We start from the raw sequence: 21,193 nt of genomic DNA, 5'->3' as shown, positions 1-21,193 counted from the left end.
AGCACCTGGAGCCAGAGCAGGAGTGCAGAGGAGAGGCGAGTGTGGGGAAGGGGGTGTACTCAAGAGATGTTGCAAAGGGGAAATCGACAGAAGTTGGCAACAGGTGGGATCTGGGGGGGCTGAGAGATAGTGAGAAGTCAGGACAACTCCTAGGTTTCGAGCCTGAGGGACTGGGAGATGGCATTGCCCTGGCCAGTGAGGGGAAAGTTAGGAGGATGGAAGTTTTAGAGGGAAGGATAATGGGTTTGGTTTTGGACATGTTGAGTTGAGACGTCCGAGGACACTTTGGGTGTGCATAGATTTCCCAACTCTGCAAGGGGCCTTCCTGAAGCTTCTCCTTTGACTTCCATGCTGAATAGAACTCCTCTTCGTTTCATTCATTCATTCTTCCTGTGTCTTTTTTAGTCTTATCCCAAGAAACGTTTCTTGCCGATTATTTTACTTCATTGTATTATTCCTCTTTTAAAATGTATGTAATTGGGGGCAGCTAGGTGGTGCAGTGGTTAAAGCACTGGCCCCGAATTCAGGAGTACCGGAGTTCAAATCCGGCCTCAGACACTTGACACTTACTAGCTGTGTGACCCTGGGCAAGTCACTTAACCCCAATTGCCTGCAAAAAAAACAAAAACAACAACAACAAAAAATAAAATGTATGTAATTGATGATTTTAAAAATATCATTGTCATTTCCTTTATAAACCCTTCCCCACCTCCCAGTAGAACCCTCCTTTTTGAGAGAGAAATACAGTCAAACAAGACAGACTGACACATTGGCTCGTCCTGAAAATCTTATCTCAGATTATTTCCTCACTCTAATTCACCTGAGCTTCAGTGGACATATTTGTCTTTATAGCCTTCAGGCCATTTGTTGTCATGGTGTCATGGTACTATTCCACTAATCTGCTGTGTTACATTAAGAAACCTCTGTTCTGTCATGCAATGTGCAAGTTGTGTAACAAAGACTGAAACCAAGAGGAGACTTAAAGTATTTTGGTACTCCAAGAGAACTGTGATCTCTCTGATGTGAATATAACTTTAAACATTTTTTTGACCATTTTGTTTTTCCCCCAATTATAAGGAAAATCAATTTTTAACATTTGATTTTTAAAAACTTGAGTCCCAAATTCCCTTTCTCCCCTTCCCTGTTGAGATGGTAAGCAATTTGATATAGGTTATACACATGCAATCATAAAAAAAATTTCCATATTAGTCATGTGAAAGAAACATAGATGGGGGAATTCACAAAAATAAAAGTGAAAAAATCGTATGCTTGTTCTGCATTCAGATTCCACCAGTTCTTTCTCTGGAGGTGGATAGCATTTTTTATCATAAGTCCTTTGGAATTATCTTGGATCATTGTATTACTGAGAATAGTTAAGTCACTCACAGTTGATCATCATACAATATTGCTGTTACTGTATACAGTCTTCTCCTGGTTCTGCTTACTTCACTTTGCATCAGTTCACATAAGTCCCGATTTTTCTGAGAGCATCATTTCATCATTTCGTATAGCACAAAATAGTATTCCATCACAATTGTACCACAACTTATTCAGCCATTCCGCAATGGATGGGCATCCTCTCAATTTCCAGTTCTTTGCCACCACAAAGAGAGTAGCTATAAATAAATATATTTGTAAAATAGGACCGTTTCAACATTGTTTTTTTTAATCTCTTTGGGATACAGACTTGGTAGTGGTGGATCAAGGGGTATGCATAGTTTTTATAGTCCTGTCCAGTTTACTGTCCCAGAAGGTTAGAACAGTCCACTACTCTACAATAGTGCATTAGTGTTCCAGTTTTCCCACATCCCCATCTACATTTATCATTTCCATATCATCAATCTGATAGGTATGAGGGTAGTACTTGAGAGTTGTTTTAATTTGCATTTTTCTAATCAGTAGTGATCTAGAGCATTTTTTCATGACTGTAGATAGCTTTGATTTCTTCATTTGAAAACTGCTGATTCTTATTTTTTGACCATTTATCAATTGTGGAGTGACTTGTATTCTGAGAAATTTGACTTGATTCTCTATGTATTTGAGAAATGAGGCCTTTATCAGAGACACTTGCTGTAAAATTTTTTTCTCAGCTTTATGCTCTCTTTTTAATCTTGATTACATTGCTTTTATTTGCACAAAATCTTTAAATTTAATGTAATCAAAATTATCCATTTTATGTTTAACAGTGCTTTCTATCTCTTGTTTGGTCATATATTCTTCACTTCTCCATAGATCTGCCAGGTAAACTATTCCATGCTCTCTTATTTTGCTTATGGTATCACCCATTATGTATAAATCAAGTATCCATTTTGACCTTTGTTTGGTATATGGTGTAAAATGGTCTATACCTAGTTTCTGCTATACCGTTTTCCAGTTTTTTCCAAGTTTTTGGTCAGATAGTGAGTTTTTATTCCAAAAGCTTGAGTCTTTGGGTTTTATCAAACAAAATTTCTTTCAGGAACACAAAGGGACAAAAGTAAATAAAAATGAAAGGCAGACTTTTTGTACCCTTCACTCAGTGTTCACAGGAATATCTTTGACTTTAACAGCCCATAGTTAACATATGCCTTATATAATTCTGATCCTGGACTGATGCACACCTTGGGACTTCTGCTCTTTTATTGTCAAAAAGAGAACATTGGACTAGATCATTTCTAAGGTCTTTGCAAGTTCTAAAATGTTTTGATTGTGTTTTAGAAGCCACTATTAAGACTAAAGAAGAAGAAATTAAATTACCAGGATAAAAGCCACATATGTCTTCACTAGGTAATAAATAAACATCTACTCTTGGTACACTTGGGGTAGTTAGGTAGTGCAGTGGATAGAGTGCTGGACCTGGAATCAGGAAGACTTATCTTCATGAGTTCAAATCTACCCTTAGACACTTACTAGGTGTGTGACCCTGGGCAAATCACTTAACTTTTGCCTCAGTTTTCTCATCTGTAAAATGAGCTGGAGAAGGAAATACTGCTCTGGTATTTGCCAAGAATATCCCGAATGGGATCATGAAGAGCTGAACATGACTGAAAAACAACTGAACAATAACAACATTAGTACACTGGATCAGTCACTCTTACTGATTTCTTTCCAGGGTGACCAGAAACATGTCTGCTCAGAAGAAATCAGAACAACGGCAGAAACATCAGCTCAAAACGAAAGCAGAGAGACACCCTGTTCCTGTGGTCAATGATGAAATGCCACCCTCCAAGAAAATGAAAGTGTGAGTAGCCAGTTGGTTGGGTTTTCCTACTTCCAGTGACATTGCTTGTCCCTTAATCCACATTCTTTAGGAGGGCAATTGGAATTTGCTTTTGCATTTAATAAATGTTACTGTCAATGTAAGGTCAATTTGTCTCAGGTATATTTGCTATAGCTAAACTGAGAGTTAGATGAATTAATCATGCGGTGAAAACATCTGTTTTCCCCAAAAGTGGGAGGCATGTCTAACTATGTCTACACTGTTAATTACCCTCTCCTTCTGAATCTTCTTTCCTCTCTGGATTTTTGTGATACACACTACTCTGTTTTATTTCCCTTCCTACCTCACTGACTGCTTCCCAGTCCTCTTTGTTGGATCAGTCTCCATGTTGTGCCCACTAAGTATGTAAAACCCCAAGGCTTCTGTCCTGGCCCTCTTTGGTTGTTTATACCGTCTCACTTGGTGATCATTTCAGTCATGTTCAGCTCTTCATGATCCCATTCGGGATATTCTTGGCAAAGTTGGCATGAGTTCATTTATGAAATCTGTACAGATGATTCCTAGATCTGTATATTCACGACTAGCCTCTCAACTGAGTTCTGATTTCACATCATCAGCTGCCTGTCAGACATTTCCAACTGCTAAGTGATTCCATAAGGATTCCAAATTTGACATGTCTTAAACAGTTCATCATTTCTCCTCCAACCTCTCCCTCCCCCGAACCTCTCTTCCTGTGGGAAGCACCATCATCCCTCCAGTCTCCCAGATTCACAACTTTGGTGCCATCCTTGATTCTCCTACACCCAACACATACAGTCATTTACCAAATCTCCTTGACTGTTTCCCTCCACAGAGTGTCTGCCTTCTCTCCTCTTCTGTCTGTCTAGTTACACAACTCCCACACTAGTATCTGGCTCAAACCTTCCCTCGGTCCTCTTCCTCCTCACCTGTGCCTCTTGGAATTCCTGGTTTTCTTTAGGATTCAGTTCAAGCTTCATCTTCTACATGGGGACTTTCTTCCTCTCCCTAAATGCTCATGCTCTTCCCTGCCTCCCCTCAGGGTTGCCTTCTATCTTCTATGTGGCTTATACAGGTTGTCTTTCCCATGAGAATGTAGACCCCTCATGAACCAGGATTCTTTCACTTTTGTCTTTGTATGTCCCCAGTACTTAGCACTGTGACTTATGCTAAGAGGTACTTAATAAATGTTCATTATTCTGATTATGCTTGACTGATTTATGTGTGACTTTAGGAAGGATTGAATACGTTGTCTACTTTTATACTTTTGAATCTAGCACTGAGAGCAAAAGTAAGTCCATGGAAGGTAATGCTTCCAAAAATGGTGTCCAGAAGAGTGAGCCTCCCTTGGGACGACCCACAGGCAGAACAGCTGTGTCTTGCACGCCACCCATTAAGGTGAGGATCTTCCCTAGCTGGATATCAGGTTCATGTGGGTGGTGACTTGTTAGTTTCCAGATGAGCCTTGACTTGGTTGTGGTGAGGCATAACCCAAATGAAACTGTATCTGGATTCATGTTTGGGGGGTTTTGGAAATGACCCTTCAGGATCATTTGAGTGTTAGCTTCCTTTATTCTCTCTCATTCCATCTTTATTTCTGACTAACTTGATTTGCCCTTCAGGAAGAAGGTTCTAAAAAGTTCAGAGGAACAAGAGTTGGAGAAGAGACTCAAGATGCAACAGGAGGTGGTAGAGATGCGTAAGAAGAATGAAGAGTCCTTGAAAATAGCTCTAGCAGGTATAGGTCAGCTCTGCTGACATCTCGTTTATGATTGGTTCTGTTCAGCATTCCCTTGGTATGGATAGAAATTTTTTTTTTTTAGTGAGGCATTTGGGGTTAAGTGACTTGCCCAGGGTCACACAGCTAGTAAGTGTTACATGTCTGAGGCCGGATCTGAACTCAGGTACTCCTGAATCCAGGGCCGGTGCTCTATCCACTGTACCACCTAGCTGCCCCTGGATAGAAATTTTGACAATAAAGACCTCCTATGAGCTATATAGCCTGTATAATATATACATATAGTATATGATTATTAAAGCATTGAGACTAAATGAGTTATACTGCTGCCTGTAGCACCATGATTTACCCTGTAAATAGTGATCTTCCTGAGGATTGTTAGGAGTTAGGTACGAATGAGAGAAGTAGGAGTAAAGCTTGTTCCTGGAATAATTACCAGTAGTGTTAACTGGTAATGGAAACCTGATGCCTTTTCAAGAATAAGGCAGGATTGGGAGAATTAGTGACAGTGACTTGTTATGTTCTTTGGTAGTATCCACAGACACTGTCCAGAAGGTTGAATCTAACACTCAAAGTGCCATTGGCAAATTAGGAAGATGGCAATATGATATGTCTCTGGGTCAATAAGATGATAAGAGTGGTGCTCGCTTCGGCAGCACATATACTAAAATTGGAACAATACAGAGAAGATTAGCATGGCCCCTGCGCAAGGATGACACGCAAATTCATGAAGCGTTCCATATTTTTTCTAACTATCTTTACATGTAACGGAAAAAAAATAAAATGCTTTATTAAAAAAAAAAAAGATGATAAGAGTGTTGGTTGACCAGTATTCTCTGTTCATGGTGGTTATGTGTCCATGTTTGGGTTTGCTTTTTTTTTTTTGATCCTCCCATTCAGGGCAGCCTATGAAGAAAATAGTCAGCCAGGTAACCAAGTCAGTTGACTTCCACTTCCACACAGATGATAGGATCAAACAGCAACCAAAGAGCCAGGAAGAATACAAAGAGGTGAATTTTACATCTGAACTTCGGAAGCATCCTCCATCTCCGGTAAGGTGATAGGCAGAGTGAATCCTAGTTGCTAATGTATTCAAAGGGACATTGGGTTATCATTCTAGGTGATTATTAATTATCTCAGAAGAGATTTCTAGGTGTAAAGGTAGAGATATGCAGGTTAACACTATGACCAACCATTCTGGAAAATAATTTGAAATTGTACCAAGTACTACCACACCCTTTCACCCATCAAGATTACTACTGGATGTCGTTTGAGCATCCCAGGGACAAAGCATTGGTCAGGTGGAAGGAGAGTAATGATTTTAGTAAGAATGGTGTGGAAAACCCACATGGGGGTAGGACTCTGATTGGCCTCAGTTTCTTCATATATAAAATGGCAGTTAACTCATGAACAGGTTTGCTGTGAGGAAAGTGCTTTATAAACTGTAGTGTGCTATAGAAATGTGAGATATTCGTAATCATATGATAACCCAAGAACATGTTAAATCAATGTAAATGAACTTAACAGGTATATGATAGAAAAGAGACCCTGGAGCCATTGAGCACATCCAGACCAGATGTGGTTAATTAGAAATAAGTTCCATGGAGTAGGTGAATCTTGATCAACTGTCTTACATAGTATTTTACATCATTTATCTCATGAAATCCTCTACAACACTCTCGTGATATAAGCAGAAGACATGGACTTTATTCTTATTTTACATGTGAGGAAAATGAGTCCAAGGTGCTGTGTTAGTGAATATCAGAGCTAGAACTTGAGTCCAGTTGGCCTGAAGAGTCCACTCATTTTTCCGCACAAAACAGTCATGACATGGTAACAGATTCAGAGGGGAGGAAAAGAAAGACTCATTCAGAGACTGTAATAAATGTGTTAGGATTTCTCTTTCTTGGTAGATAATGGTAGAGTTTGTATAATGTGATTGACTTCATTTGCTTTTCTCTAAATATATCTTATCCAAAATGCTCCAGAATTGGAGTCAGAAGAATTAGATTTGAGCCCCTAACTTTGATACTAGCCACATGACCTTATGAAAATCACTTAAACTTCTTTGGGTTTGTTCCTCTACCTTAAAATGAGATTATTTTGTTTGCTCCGATTACCTCACAGTATTGCTGTGAGAATAGGACTTTGGGATTTGTGCTAATATTATTTTTGAGCATAGTACTTGTACCACCAGGTCAAGAGTTAAAGCTGTAGCAATCACAGAAACCTGCTTAGAAAACATATTTTCTAAACACTTAAAGGCCATTGCAGGTTTTTTTGGTTTTTTTTTGGTGAGGCAGTTGGGGTTAAGTGACTTGCCCAGGGTCAACAAACTAGTAAGTGTTAAGTGTCTGAGGCCAGATTTGAACTGAAAGTGCTCTGGCTCCAGAGCTGGTGCTCTATCCATTGTACCACCTAGCTGCCCTGCCTATGTTATTTGGGGGGGACAGGGGAAAATTCTCAAAAGAGATTTGTCTTTTGCGTACATTATGCCCGTGTCTGCAGGACCGAGTAGGCAAGGGGCCTACCATCAGCCAAGGCCTTCATATTGTCCCAAGGGGAAGCAAAGGCCTTTTGTAGACACGACCTCTACATTACTGTCCCCTTGCACAGCAAGTTGAAGCTTTTCATAAACGAACACCCAGAACGGTACCCACCTGAGGAGTCAAGGAAATATGATTGAGGGTAAGTGTTCCCTTAGGCTCTGAAATTGGCTGAAACACTTTTAGTTGAGAGTTTTCCTTTGTTTGTATCTGAAGCGTTCATCTGGCTTCATAAGGAATCAACAATACAGATCCTTTAAAAAAAAAAGCATGTCACTTTGTACAGGGAACAGACATATGGCTTAGTGTCTCCAACTTCTTGAGTCTGTGACACCTATATACTTGTGGTTTGGGGAGGGGTGGTGGTGGAGAATGGTTTCCACCTCTTCTTTCCTGACAAGTTCATCCATTTGTTCATAATACTGAGTCATATTTCTATAATGCTTTAAGATTTGAAGAGCATGTTCATCACAATCATCTTATGAGCAAGTAGTGCATATATTTATCTCCAATTGCCAGATGAAGTAGAATGGGTCTGATACATATAAATTAAGTTACTGGTCTTGTGACTTCAAAAGCAGGCCTCATTCATGTACCAAGCCCCTATATGCCTCCCTGTTAACACTTGCCCTTTCTACCCTGATCATCCTCCCATCCCCACCTCATTGTAGCATTGACCAAGGAGAATGAAGAAACCTGGACAAAAATCAATTACTTGGAGAGCTAACATTCTGGCTAAGTAAGTTAACATGGGATTTGAAGTCCTAGAATCACATTGTACTTTTTTATAGATAGCTGTTGAGTAACACAGACAAGGAGTATCTTGCTTTTTCTTTTTTTGCTGCTGGGCAATGAGGGTTAAGTGACTTCAGTGCATCTCTGACCTCAGCAATGTAGGTATTCTTTGGAAAGGGACTCTTTGCAACCGAGCTAAACTCTGTTGGCCTGGGAGCTAGAGGATGATCTAGCATGTGTATTGGAGGTCTTTAAAATATTCCATAAGTACCATTGTAGTCCTTAGACTTCTCTCATTATTTAAAAGTTTACCTCCTTTTCTAGTCATATATTTAATAAAAATAACTGACATTCATGTGGTACTTTAAGGTTTAGACACTACACATAATTCATTTGAGCCTCACAACAGTCTCATGAGATAGGTACTACAGGTAGTAGTAGCTTTATCTTACAGAAAGTGAGGCTTAGTGAGCAGCTGCCTGTAGTCACACTGCTATAAATACCAGAGGTAAGATTTAGTCCAGTTCATCTAGACTGCAAGTCTAATATTATTGATCCACTGAAACATATTGCCTCTCCATTTCTTACGCTATCTTTTTTAGGCTACCTCATACATATAAACCATCATTGCTAAGAGCCCACTGTATGCCTTGCCATTGTTCCCTGAATAACTTAATTTTAATTCTTCAAATAATATTGTTCCATGGTTTGCAGCTACAGACAGTTCTCACTTTATGTAAATTCACATTACACAAATTCAACTTTACATCAAGAAATCCACATCCAAGAAAGCACTGTGATAACTTTCCTGTACAATCCCCCCCCAAAAACAACCAAAACACAAAAAACAAAAAACCTCCAAGTGAAAGTAGAAGAATGGATTTGTGGAGAGACCACTGCCAGCACTGGATGGGGTGAGGGAGGTTGGCTTGAGACCTCCAGTGCTCCACCCACCCACCTGTGTGTTTAATTCTGTATGTCTGTCTTCTGTCCAAACTGTCTGTATAAGACATTGCTGGAAGAAAACTCGGTGTTAAGAGGCATTTTGTGTCAGGGAATAACTAGGGATTGTTGAAAGTTCAGTGTAAATTACTAAGTGTAATTCAGTTGATCCTCTTCCCATTCATTTCTGGGCCTCACTCATTCACCTGGAGTGCCTCCAGGATTCATATTCAGATGGACTATTTCATTGGGCTCTGACCAGCTTCACATCCTGGTCTAGACAATAGGTACTTCTTCATCCATTTGAATTTTCCTGTGGAGATTCTTAGACTTCACACTTGAGTGGTTTGGGATCAGACTAACAACTTTGTGGGATGTTCTGGGCCGATCTACAAATAGGTCCGTGGAGTACCATATCAGCCAGTCAGTCTGTAAACATTTATTAAGCCCCTACTATGTGCCAGATACTGTATTAAGGTACCCCCCCCCAAAAAAAAAAGCTATCAAGGAGCTCACAGTTTAGTGAGGAAGAAAACATGTAAACAACTATGTACAAGCAAGATATAAACAAGCTAAATTGTAAATAACCAACAGAGAGAAGGCACTAGAATTATGGAGGATTGGGAAAGGCTTCCCATAGAAGGTGGGGTTTTATCTGGAACTTGAAGAAGCCGGGAAAGTTAGGAGGAGGAGATGAAGAAGAGGAGCGTTCCTGTCATGGAAAAAAGTCAATGAAAATGCCTGGGATTTGGGAACAGCATGGAGGCCAGGCCAGTGTTACAGGATTGAAGAAGACTGGAAAGCTCATGGGGGAGCTTGAATTTTAAGGACTCAAATTTGAAGACTCAGTAGAGATTTATGTATCAGATCCTACAACAGCAGCATCCATTTATTCATTTATTCATTCATTCATTCATTCATTTGTTTATTCATTTATTTATTTAATAGGATTTAAAAAAATATTTCATAAAATAAATTAGGATAATTAACTAGAGTTTATTAAGTGGTATGTGTGTAATTGGACCCACACTTTAGAAAATTACTTTGGTGGCTGAATGAAAGATGGATTGGCGTGAGGAAAGACTTGAGGTAGGCAGATCCAACAGCAGGTGTTTGTGATAGTTCAGGTTTGAGGTGATGAGGTGGCATCACAGACTGGCAGCAGTGTCAGGAGAGAAGGGGAGATAGGCAAGAGATGTTATGAAGGTAAAATTGAGAGGCCTTGGCAACAGATTGGATATGAGGGATGAGAAATAGTGAGGAGTCAAAGATGACACCTAGTTGTTGCCTAGGTGACCCCAGGTAACTAGAAGGATAGTGGTACCCTCAGCAAGAAGAGGGAAGTTGAGAAGAAGGGAATGTTTTTTAGGGAAAGGTGAATTCAGTTTTGGACACACTGTGTTTAAATTGCTTTTTGGTTTCTATTCTGTGCTGGAGAGTCAGCATAAAATGGGTAAACACCTTTGTTGGAGATATTTCTCTCTTTTTAACATCCTTGATATTGGTAATAGAAGATCATTGTTACATATTAACATATAAAGCGGCTTATGCATTGGAGGAGACTCTTTAATGCTGCATTTTTCTCTACAGAGTCAAGTCCTCTTAGTAAAACACACTGGATTTTTTGTTCGGTATATACCTTTCAGTCATTTGTGTGACTGGAGCTATACTCTGCCATAGAAAACCACACCTCAGTGTGTTGTTGTTCCTTTCTGATATTTTCCTTAAAATACCCTCACTACATGCATTGACTATTCTCATAAAGATTTTATAGAGCCTTTTTTGTGTAAATTAGGTTGTCCATGATTTCCCCCCTCAATTTGTTCAATATTTTTAGGTTATCTTGAAAATCAACCTCTCAAATCCCTCAAAACTGTTTGGCTTTCAGCATGGAGTTTTTTCTGTGCATACTTGATCTGGTTTAACTTTTCTTCCTGTCTTTATATCTTTAATTCTATTTTCACTTTCTCATGTGGTTTAATTAGGATTGAATTGTTGGAGTCCATGTGGTACTTTTACTGTCAACAGTGATGAGAATAATTTGTTATAGAATAAATGACAGTTGGTTTTGTTTTTCTTTCTGTACTTTTTTCCTCTCAGTTTCATTTATATAAGATTATAACTTTAGAAAAAGAAGGGACCTTAAAGGTCACCCTGTTCAACCCATTCATTATTGCTGAAGAAACTGAGAAGCAGAGGGTTTAATAACTTGCTAAAATTTACACAACCAGTAAGGTCAAAATGGCTTAGCTGAGTCTCACTTCAAGTAAGATGTTTTTGCTTTCACTATTCTTCACTGTTAAAAGAGATAATAATAATAATAATAGCAGCAATTTAGCATTTATATAGAGATTTAAGGTTTGCAAAGTGCTTTACAAATATTCCCTCATTTGATCCGCAAGACAGTCCTGGGAGGTAGGTGCTATTATTATCCCCATTTATTCAGGGTTTTTTGTTTGTTATTTTTTGTTTGTTTTGTTTTTTTGTGGGGCAGTGAGGGGTAAGTGACTTGCCCAGAATCACACAGCTGGTAAGTGTCAAGTGTCTGAGGTCGGATTTGAACTCAGGTCCTCCTGAATTCAGGGCAGGTGCTTTATCCACTGTCACCTAGCTACCCCCCATTTATTCAGTTTTAAGGAGACATGTTTGTTTATTGATTTGTAGATCCCTTGCACAGGGCTGCAAGTTGGAAATTAGCAATCTATTAGGCTATGCCCTATTGTCAGGCAAATGTGAGGTATTTTGTTTGGAAAATGGAAGAGACTCCATTTGAAAACCTTTCAGTGGAACTTTTCAGAGGAAAAATAAACTTATTTTTAAAAATATTAATGAATAAATTGATTTTTCTTTTCTAAACTTGTCCTTCTCCTCTGAATAAAAAGAAAGAAAAGCAAAACTTTTAAACAAATATGCATAGTCAGGGGCAGGTAGGTGGCATAGTGGATAAAGCACCAGCCCTGGATTCAGGAGGACCTGAGTTCAAATCCGGCCTCAGACACTTGACACTTACTAGCTGTGTGACCCTGGGCAAGTCACTTAACCCTCACTGCCCTGCAAAAAAAAATATGCATAGTCAGGCAAAAACAAATTCCCTCATTGGCCATATCCAAAAATTTTATGTCTCATACTGTACCCTGAGCCCATCCCTTCTATGACAGAATGTAGGTAGTAGTTATCATTGGCCATCAGGAGTCATGGATGATAGTTGTATTCATCAGAATTCTTAAGTCTTTCAAGGTGGTTTCTGTTTTACAATATTGTTGTATATGTTGTTCTTTTGGATCTGCTCACCTCATCTACACATCAGTTCATAGAAGTCTCCCCAGGTTTTTCATCCCTCCTTATAACACAATATATCATAATTTGCTTAGTTCTTCTCTAGTTGCTAGGTAGTCTCCCTTCTATCCCCCTTAGTTCCTAGTTTTTTTGCTAGCACAAAATGAGCTTAGAAAATAAAAATTCTTTTAATGAAGCTAGGTTTCATAGCTACTCTTTTTCTCCCCATATATTATTTTGTTCATGGGTTTAGTAGGTTAGCCCAACATGGAAATTTGAATGATATTTTTTTTTTTTTTTTTAGGCAATGGGGGGGTTAAGTGACTTGCCCATGGTCACACAGCTAGTAAGTGTCAAGTGTCTGAGGCCGGATTTGAACTCAGGTACTCCTTAATCCTGGGCCGGTGCTTTAACCACTGCGCCATCTAGCTGCCCCCATGATATTTATTTTTTATTTCTAAAATAAATTAGGATTAAAAGAACGTGGTCTATTTTTAAATATGTAGAAACTTTCATAAAGAAGACAGTGTGGTACAGTTGAAAGATCATTGTATTTAGAGGACCTGGATTCAAATCCTGCCAGGTAGTCTGTGACTTTAGACAAGTTGATTCTTCATCTGTCTTTTTTTTTCCCCCTCCTTCTTTATCCATCTTTTTCCTCAGTTTCCTAAGGAGTTGAACTAGATGACATGTAAAGATCCTTCCAGCACCGCATAATCCTGTGACATGGGAAAACCATCAGGGCTACTGATTTTAAAAGTTATCATATTCTTTGAGTTGTTTATCAGTATATATGTTCATTTGTTTCACTCATACTATCCCACCCAATCACTTGTTCCCTAATATGAATGTTCCCTAATATAATGTAAGCTTCTTGAGGGCAGGGACTAGTATGATTTTGTCTTTGTATTCTCAGGACCTAGCACAGTACATAGCACATAATAGAAGTTTGGTAAATATTTGCTGAATGAATTAATGGAAAGGCAGTCACTGTAAGGACTTTGGGTTTTATTTATAGTGAAAATGTCTCATATTCACAGTACTGATAGTTAAAGTCATGTTTATAGGTGGTCTAAAAAATGAATTCTTAGCACTTTCTACCCCCTTTTCTAGCACTCTGTTACTGTCATTGCAATAAAAAGAAGAGGGCTGCATAGTACCCAGGGATGTTTTGTATTTTTAATTGATTCATGGGTTGCTATAGTCACAGAATTCATCACTTAGCGGCCATTCTATTGGTGACAAGCCTCTACTAACTTGGGCTGACCCCCAGACTGTTATTTTTGCAAATAGTTTTATATTCTCTAATGTAAGGGCCTGTAGACTAGTGTAGAAGGTAATACTTAGGTAAGAGTAGTAGTTTTGAATAATTATGTAAATGGAGGGACCACTGATTTAAAAAAAAAGTCCTCTATTTGATTTTGGAAAGTTAATTTTTTTTTCTTTGATATGGGTCTCTCTTTCCTGGGAATTCACTGTACTAGGAATAGTAATTTGGCATTGAAAGACCTTTTCTTGAACTTGAATGAATATATTGTTTGTGATAATCATAAGCAAAGTAGTAGAAAGTGTTGATGAATGTGAAAACCAGCATTAGCCACTGGGGGGAAAATAGTCTAATACAAGTGGCTCTTGTTTATTTTATAGTAAAAAGAGCATTAATGTTTTATATAAATTAGAGAAGCTTTTCTTCCTGAATGGAATAATGGATTAGATGAGAGTGAAGAGAAAACCAAAATATGCCAAGGCACAGTCTACTCCCGACAGTTTTCCATAGAAAGATGTCGACATTGTGACCTGGGCATGACCTAGCTGCAGGCCCAGTGATGGCAGTGAATCCAGTGGTGTTTTTGTGGTTTCACTTTGCAGGTGTATTACACTCCAAACCATCAGTGCTCAAGATAACAAACCCACAGACTCCTGTATTTAAAACTAAGCAACGAGCAAGGCCTGTAACGTGCAAGAGCACAGCCGAGTTGGAAGCAGAGGAACTTGAGAAAATTCAACAGTAAGTTTCCACAGAACAGTGGAAAATCTAGCTCTAGCAGTCATTGTAGTTCTTTACATCGTGGTTGCTAGAGTCTGGGGGAGTCACGCTACATGTAACCCAGCTTCAAGGTAAGGAGTCCAGTGACTAGGGAGTCAGGTGAGTTGGGAGGGATGAGGGAAAAGAAGCTAGATATAACTTAAGAAAAGCATTTGGTATTCTTGCAGGTTAATTTGTGCAAATGTTACTCTCAAGCAGCTATATTAATAGCTTATTTGGAGGTAGTACTTTGCAACCAGCCTTATTTGATTCTCACAGTTCTGTGAAGCAGAATTATTGTTGTTTCCTCTGACAGATGAGAAAATTGAGGTTACTTTTCTATAGTTATTCAGCTATTAGGAGGCAGGACAGGTCTTCTGACTCTTAAGTCTAGTATTCTTTCCACCAAACTGTGTTTCTAATACCCAGTGCCTTGTTATAGCTAATACCAATAAGTCACTTAAGGTTAAGTGTTGTTGAGATGTGGGGCAACTAAGTGGCGCAGTGGATAGAGCACTGGCCCTGGAGTCAGGAGGACCTGAGTTCAAATCCAGCCTCAGACACTTAACAATTACTAGCTGTGTGACCCTGGGCAAGTCACTTAACCCCCAATTGCCTCACAAAAAAAAAAAATGTTGTTGCAATGGATTATAGACAACATTCTCTTCCTAATGGGACTATTTGTTTTAGCACTTGTGAAGAAGAGAGAAGCATGTGGTTCCTATGAGTAAAGAAGAGTCACAATCTATGTAGTAATTAAGTGTTAGGACATGATATAATAATTTCTCCTTGCTAGCAGTTTTAGAGGATGGTATTACTGTGTGCCCATGATGATTGATACTTTAATAAAGTTTAAAATATGCTGTTTTATGAAGAGAAGTCTCCATGATTATTGTTTCTGTCTTTGGCACAATCTTTTTCATTCTTGGTTTTGTTTTACCTTCTTGAAATCCCATTAATCATTCCACAGATACAAATTCAAAGCACGGGAACTTGACTCTAGAATCCTTGAAGGTGGACCCATTTTGCCAAAAAAACCTCCTGTAAAACCACCCACCCAAGCTATTGGTTTTGACCTGGAAATTGAGAAGAGGATACAGGAGCGAGAAGCAAAGAAGAAATTGGAAGAGGATCACTTTGAGTTTCATTCTAGGCCTTGTCCTACCAGGATCTTGGAAGATGTTGTGGTAAGAATGCTTTTTACTTCCTTAAATTTAGGTAAAGAACCAGAAATTGAATAAGATGGGTTGGTGCCAACTTTTAGTGGGATTTGTATTTATGTTTTGGTTTTTAACAATGTGGGAGTAGGTTGAAGTACTTTTGGGATATTGAGTGAATTGTGTCAGGTTAATTGCAATTCCTGGTAGATTTTTTTTTTTAAAGTATGATAAATAAAGGCCATTCATTCTCTTCTGATTCTTCATTCTGGCATGGAGGTGAGTAACCCTATGTTCTTAAAGACAACGCCAGCAGTTTGTTGTTGATGATGATGGTTATATAACAAATGATAAATAATAGAATACCTTATGATAATATAATTATTATTGATATAATGTAATCATCATGTTACATATTTATAATAATCATATAAATAACTACATTAGTATTCTGTTATAATAATTATTAAATCATAATTATTGCTGCCAGAATTTATACTTCTCTTAAAGGTTCTGAAATACTTTACATATATTATCTCTTTGACCATCACAACAAGCATGTAAAATAGTTGCTATTGTTGGCTCCTTTCTATAGCTGAGGAAACTGAGGCTGAGTGAGATTAAATGATTTCTCCGTGGTCTCACAGCTTGTATGTATTAGAGCCAGGATTCACACTGATTTTCTTGACTCCCAAGTGTGAGGGTCTACCCATGGTGCTGTTTTCCTGCCTCAAGCCCTAACTGTTCTTACTGAGCTGGAAAAACAAATGCTTTCTAAAGAATTCATAGTTTTGTTGATTATACTGCCTTTTAAGTCATTTGTTATCTCAGACTGCTTTTTTCCCCTCCTTTTATCAGTAAATTTATTATTTATTTTTTACATTTAAAAAAAATTTTGAGTTCTACATTCTCTCCCTTCCTATTCCTCCTCCTCTACCCACTGAGAGGGCATGTAATATTATGTCAATAATACATGTGAAATCATTCAAAACATATATCCATGTTAGCCATATTTTTACAAAAAAGCAAGAAAAATATAGCAAGTGAGGAAATTATGTCTCAATTTGCTCTCAGTTCAATTTTTTTTTTCTCCGTATGGATAGCAATTTTCATTATTTGGAATTGTCCCAGATCATTGGATTGATCAGAGTAGCCAAGTCTTTCACAGTTGATCATCATCATAACATTGTTGTTACTAGGCACAGTGATCTCCTGGTTCTTCTTACTTCACTTTGCATCAGTTTATAAAGGTCTTGCCATGTTTTCTGAAATCATCCCCCTTGTCATTTCTTAGGGCACAATAGTATTCCATCATAATAATTTGTTATAACTTGTTTAACCATTCTCCAACAAATGAACTTCCTCTTGATTCCCAATTCTTTGCCACCACAAAAAGAGCTGCTATAAATATTTTTTGTACATTTTGCTCCTTTTTCTTTTCTTCCTTCCTTCCTTCCTTCCTTCCTTCCTTCCTTCCTTCCTTCCTTCCTTCCTTCCTTCCTTCCTTCCTTCCTTCCTTCCTTCCTTCCTTCCTTCCTTCCTTCCTTCCTTCCTTCCTTCCTCCCTCCCTCCCTCCCTCCCTCCCTCCCTCCCTCCCTCCCTCCCTCCCTCCCTTCCTTCCTTCCTTCCTTCCTTCCTTCCTTCCTTCCTTTGTGGGGTAATGAGGGTTAAGTGACTCGCCCAGGGTCACACAGCTAGTAAGTGTCAAAGTGTCTTAGTCCAGATTTGAACTCAGGTCCTTCTGAATCCAGGGTTGGTGCTTTATCTACTGTGCCACCTAGCTGCCCCCAGACCCCATTTTTACTCATCTAGCCTAGTGGAGGCCACATTGCTGACACACCTTGTTGAGGTAAGGTGGAATCAAACTGTATGATTACCCAGCCCAGTGACCCTGCCCCCACAGCTCTCTCATCATTAAAGGGAGGCTCATGGCAACCTGAGCTGAACTAAGCTCCTTTAGAAAGAAAGAAGAATGAGCTGGAGACCAGAAGATAATGCGCCAGGATGATGAGGATTAGGTCCTAATTTAGATAGAGTAAACCTTGTTTTTTTTTTTTTTTAGTGAGGCAATTGGGGGTTAAGTGAACTTGCCCAGGATCACACAGCTAGTAAGTGTTAAGTGTCGAGGCCGGATTTGAACTCAGGTACTCCTGACTCCAGGGCCGGTGCTCTATCCATTGCGCCACCTAGCTGCCCCCTAGAGTAAACCTTGTAGAAATATGTGCATCCATGACAATGAATGTTCTTATTCTGGCCAGACTCCTTCCCTATTGTTGATAAACTCCCACCTCCTCCTACTCTTCCAAGCCCAATAATACCGAATGCATGATTGGGGGCAGCTAGGGAGCACAGTGGATAGAGCACCAGCCCTGGATTCAGGAGGATTCAGTTCAAATTCTGCCTCAGACACTTAACACTTAATAGCTGTACGACCCTGGGCATGTCACTTAACCCCAATTGCCTCACAAAAAGAAAGAAAGAATGCATGATTGCCCAAGAGTAAACTACAACTTGCCCAGCTTCCATTGCCCAGTCTCACATCTCCATTCTCCTCAACTCTACTCCTGTAATTGTATACTCAGGCATCTCCTACATTTTCTCCTGTGCTGTGGAATTCCGTATAATTGCTCTATTTTTTTTTTTAGTGAGGCAGTGGGGGTTAAGTGACTTGCCCAGGGTCACACAGCTAGTAAGTGTTAAGTGTCTGAGGCCAGATTTAAACTCAGGTACTCCTGACTCCAGGGCCGGTGCTCTATCCACTGCGCCATCTAGCTGCCCCCTATAATTGCTATATTTCTGGGGGCACTATTGAAATGATAGCTAAACTCACTAGTGAAAGGGTAGCTAAGCAGAGACCCTGCTCCCACCAAATGACATGGCTTCTCTGATCATCCTTTTTATTATTGGTTACCCTTTCTCTCATACTCCCAAACATACTAATCCCAGAGAGCAGTAGGGAGGGAGGAATACTCTGACCCACCATTTCCCAACTCTTCCACCTACACTCACTCAGTAACCTTTATTTCTTCAAGGTTTACTCTATCTAAAATTAGGACCTAGTCCTCATCATCCTGGTGCATTATCTTCTGGTCTCCAGCTCATTCTTCTTTCTTTCTCAAGGAGCTTAGCTCATTGCCTGGCTCACAGTCCTTTCTGCTCCACCTCCCCCCTTTCATTTTGGATTTCAGTATCTATTTTGATATTCCTTTAAACATCACAATCTCCTAGTTCTTCAATCTGTTTAAACCCCACAGCCCGTTCCTACACTGTACCTTAGCTACCCACGGCAATAATCAGCTCTTTGATCTTACCAATCCCCCCACTCTCTTGATCAAGAACTCTGAAATTTCTTTATTTGATTATAACCTATCATATCTTCTTTTTTTTATTTTTATTTTTTAATTTTTAAAAAATTAATTAATTAATTAATTTTATTTTTAATGTATAAGGTATTTTATTTTTTCCGTTACATGTAAAGATAGTTCTCAACTTTTGTTTATACAAGCTTTACAATTTCAGATTTTTCTCCCTCCCTCCCCTCCCTCCCCCCTCCCCTAGACAGCAGGCAATCTGATATAGGTTATATCTATATATCTCTATACATATACATATAGATATAGATATATAACACACATATATATACACATAATGAACATTAATCCTATTTCTGCATTAATCCTGTTACAAGAGAAAAAATCAGAGCAGTGATGCAAAACCTCAAAATAGAAAAAAAACCAACAGCACCCAAAACATAAGAAATAATATGGTTCAATCAGCATCTATACTCCACAGTTCTTTCTTTCTTTTTTTTTTCTTGGATTTGGAGATCCTCTTCTATCACGAGTTCCCTGGAACTCTTCTGTACCATTGCATTGGTGAGAAGAATATAGTCCATCACAGTAGGTCAACACTCAATGTTGATGATACTGTGTACAATGTTCTTCTGGTTCTGCTCATCTCACTCATCCTCAGCTCACGTAAGACCCTCCAGGGTTCTCTGAACTCTTCCTGCTCATCATTTCTTACAGCACAATAGTATTCCATTGTATTCATATACCACAAACTTGTCCAGCCATTCCCCCAATTGATGGGCACCCCCCTCAACTTCCAATTCCTTGCTACCACGTAAAGAGCAGCTATAAATATTTTTGTACATGTGGGTCCCTTTCCCCCTTCCATGATTTCTTTGGGCAAAAGACCTAAAAGTGGGATTGCTGGGTCAAAGGGTACTATCATATCTTCTTAACTTATGCGTTCCTCCTCCTAACCCTTTTCTTTGCTCTTATGGTTACTTCTCATTGCTCTACCCTTTGCACTTCAGGCTGCTGTCCCTTGTCTGGCTCCTATACTGTTGTCCACTCTCAGAACTTCTCAATTCTTTGTCCTTTTATTGCTCACATCTTGAGCCTCCTTGGCTCCTGCCACCATGGTCTCTCCCTTCCCCTCCTCTGCCTCCATGCCCCTCACTGTAGCGAGGCCATCCTCATGTGTCTCCCTAACAGGCTTTCTGTCCTGCTTCCCATGGAGGCTGTTGTAACCCTTTTCTCTCAGTAAGCTCCTTCCTCCTGCCCCCACCTATTTCTTCACCTCTCTTCCTACTTTACCAAGAAAACAGAGGCATTTTCCATGAGCTCCCTCTTCTATCTGGGCTTTTGTCCTGCATTGCCTTGACATCACTGCTCATTCTCTTCTCCTTGAGCCTCTGATAAAGAGTCAGCCTTTCTCTTGACACCAATCTTTTTTTTTTCTTATCAAAAGCATTTTATTGAACCTTACTGGGTAAATCATGGGATTGTATCCATTTGTCATTGTCTTTGCTGCAGTAATAATTTCAGCCTACCAAATGCAGGGGGAAAAAAAGAAAAGCAAAAGATTCTCCTAGAAGCTATAATTCACCCACATTCACTTCTGTGGACACCAATTTTTCTACAGGTACCCTTGCTCCTATCCCCTTCTGCCTCTTCCTTCAGAGTGCTGAACACCCATGAAGCCGTCCCCACTCTTACTAATCTTCAGTCTCTCCTTATCTGCCGCCTGCAGACACTGCTGAGTCTCATCCAACCTTAAAGTCTCTGCCACCTCCTCCAGCTATTGTTTTATATCTCTCCTTTGTTTCTCAACAAAATTCCTAGAAAAAGCCATCTAAGCATGTTGCTTCCACTTTGCCTCTCGCTTCTCTGCCCTTTGCAGTCTGGCTTTCAACCTCATTTCTCAACTGAAACTGCCCTCTCCAAAGTTATGAATGATCTTTTGACTGTTGTCCGATGGCCTTTTCTCTGTCTTTGTGCTACTTGACTTCCGCAGCTTTTGAAACTGTCAAACAATCCCATTCAGCTTTGTTTTCCTATCTGTCTTACTGCTCCTTCTTAGTTTGTGTGTGTGTGTGCCCCAAGGCTCTGGCAGGAGCCTCCTCTTCTTCTCTTGATGCACTCTCTCTGGGGGAATCTTAATTCTCATGAGTTTATCATGTCTATGCAGGTTACTCCTGGATCAATATTTCTAATTTTAGTCTCTTTCTGAGCTGTAGTCACCAACTGCATCCTAGTTACTAATTGT

The 21,193-nt window shown here is 39.4% G+C and overlaps 1 protein-coding gene and 1 non-coding gene across 2 annotated transcripts in view; both read left to right on the top strand.

Annotated features, from left to right (window-relative positions):
• Positions 1 to 21,193, top strand: part of TPX2 (TPX2 microtubule nucleation factor) — a 64,453-nt gene that overhangs the window by 27,025 nt on the left and 16,235 nt on the right. The window contains 8 exon segments of the mRNA XM_043980799.1: positions 3,092 to 3,220; positions 4,495 to 4,615; positions 4,840 to 4,848; positions 4,850 to 4,955; positions 5,856 to 6,012; positions 8,194 to 8,240; positions 14,324 to 14,462; positions 15,451 to 15,667. Of these exon segments, the coding sequence (XP_043836734.1) occupies positions 3,092 to 3,220; positions 4,495 to 4,615; positions 4,840 to 4,848; positions 4,850 to 4,955; positions 5,856 to 6,012; positions 8,194 to 8,240; positions 14,324 to 14,462; positions 15,451 to 15,667 (925 nt within the window).
• Positions 5,596 to 5,702, top strand: LOC122744748. Its single transcript, XR_006355096.1, has one exon. It is a non-coding gene; the product is annotated as a U6 spliceosomal RNA (small nuclear RNA).

This window comes from Dromiciops gliroides, chromosome 2 (genome assembly GCF_019393635.1).
Source record: "Dromiciops gliroides isolate mDroGli1 chromosome 2, mDroGli1.pri, whole genome shotgun sequence".
Lineage (NCBI taxonomy): Eukaryota > Metazoa > Chordata > Mammalia > Microbiotheria > Microbiotheriidae > Dromiciops > Dromiciops gliroides.
This window is presented reverse-complemented; position numbering and strand designations above follow the sequence as displayed.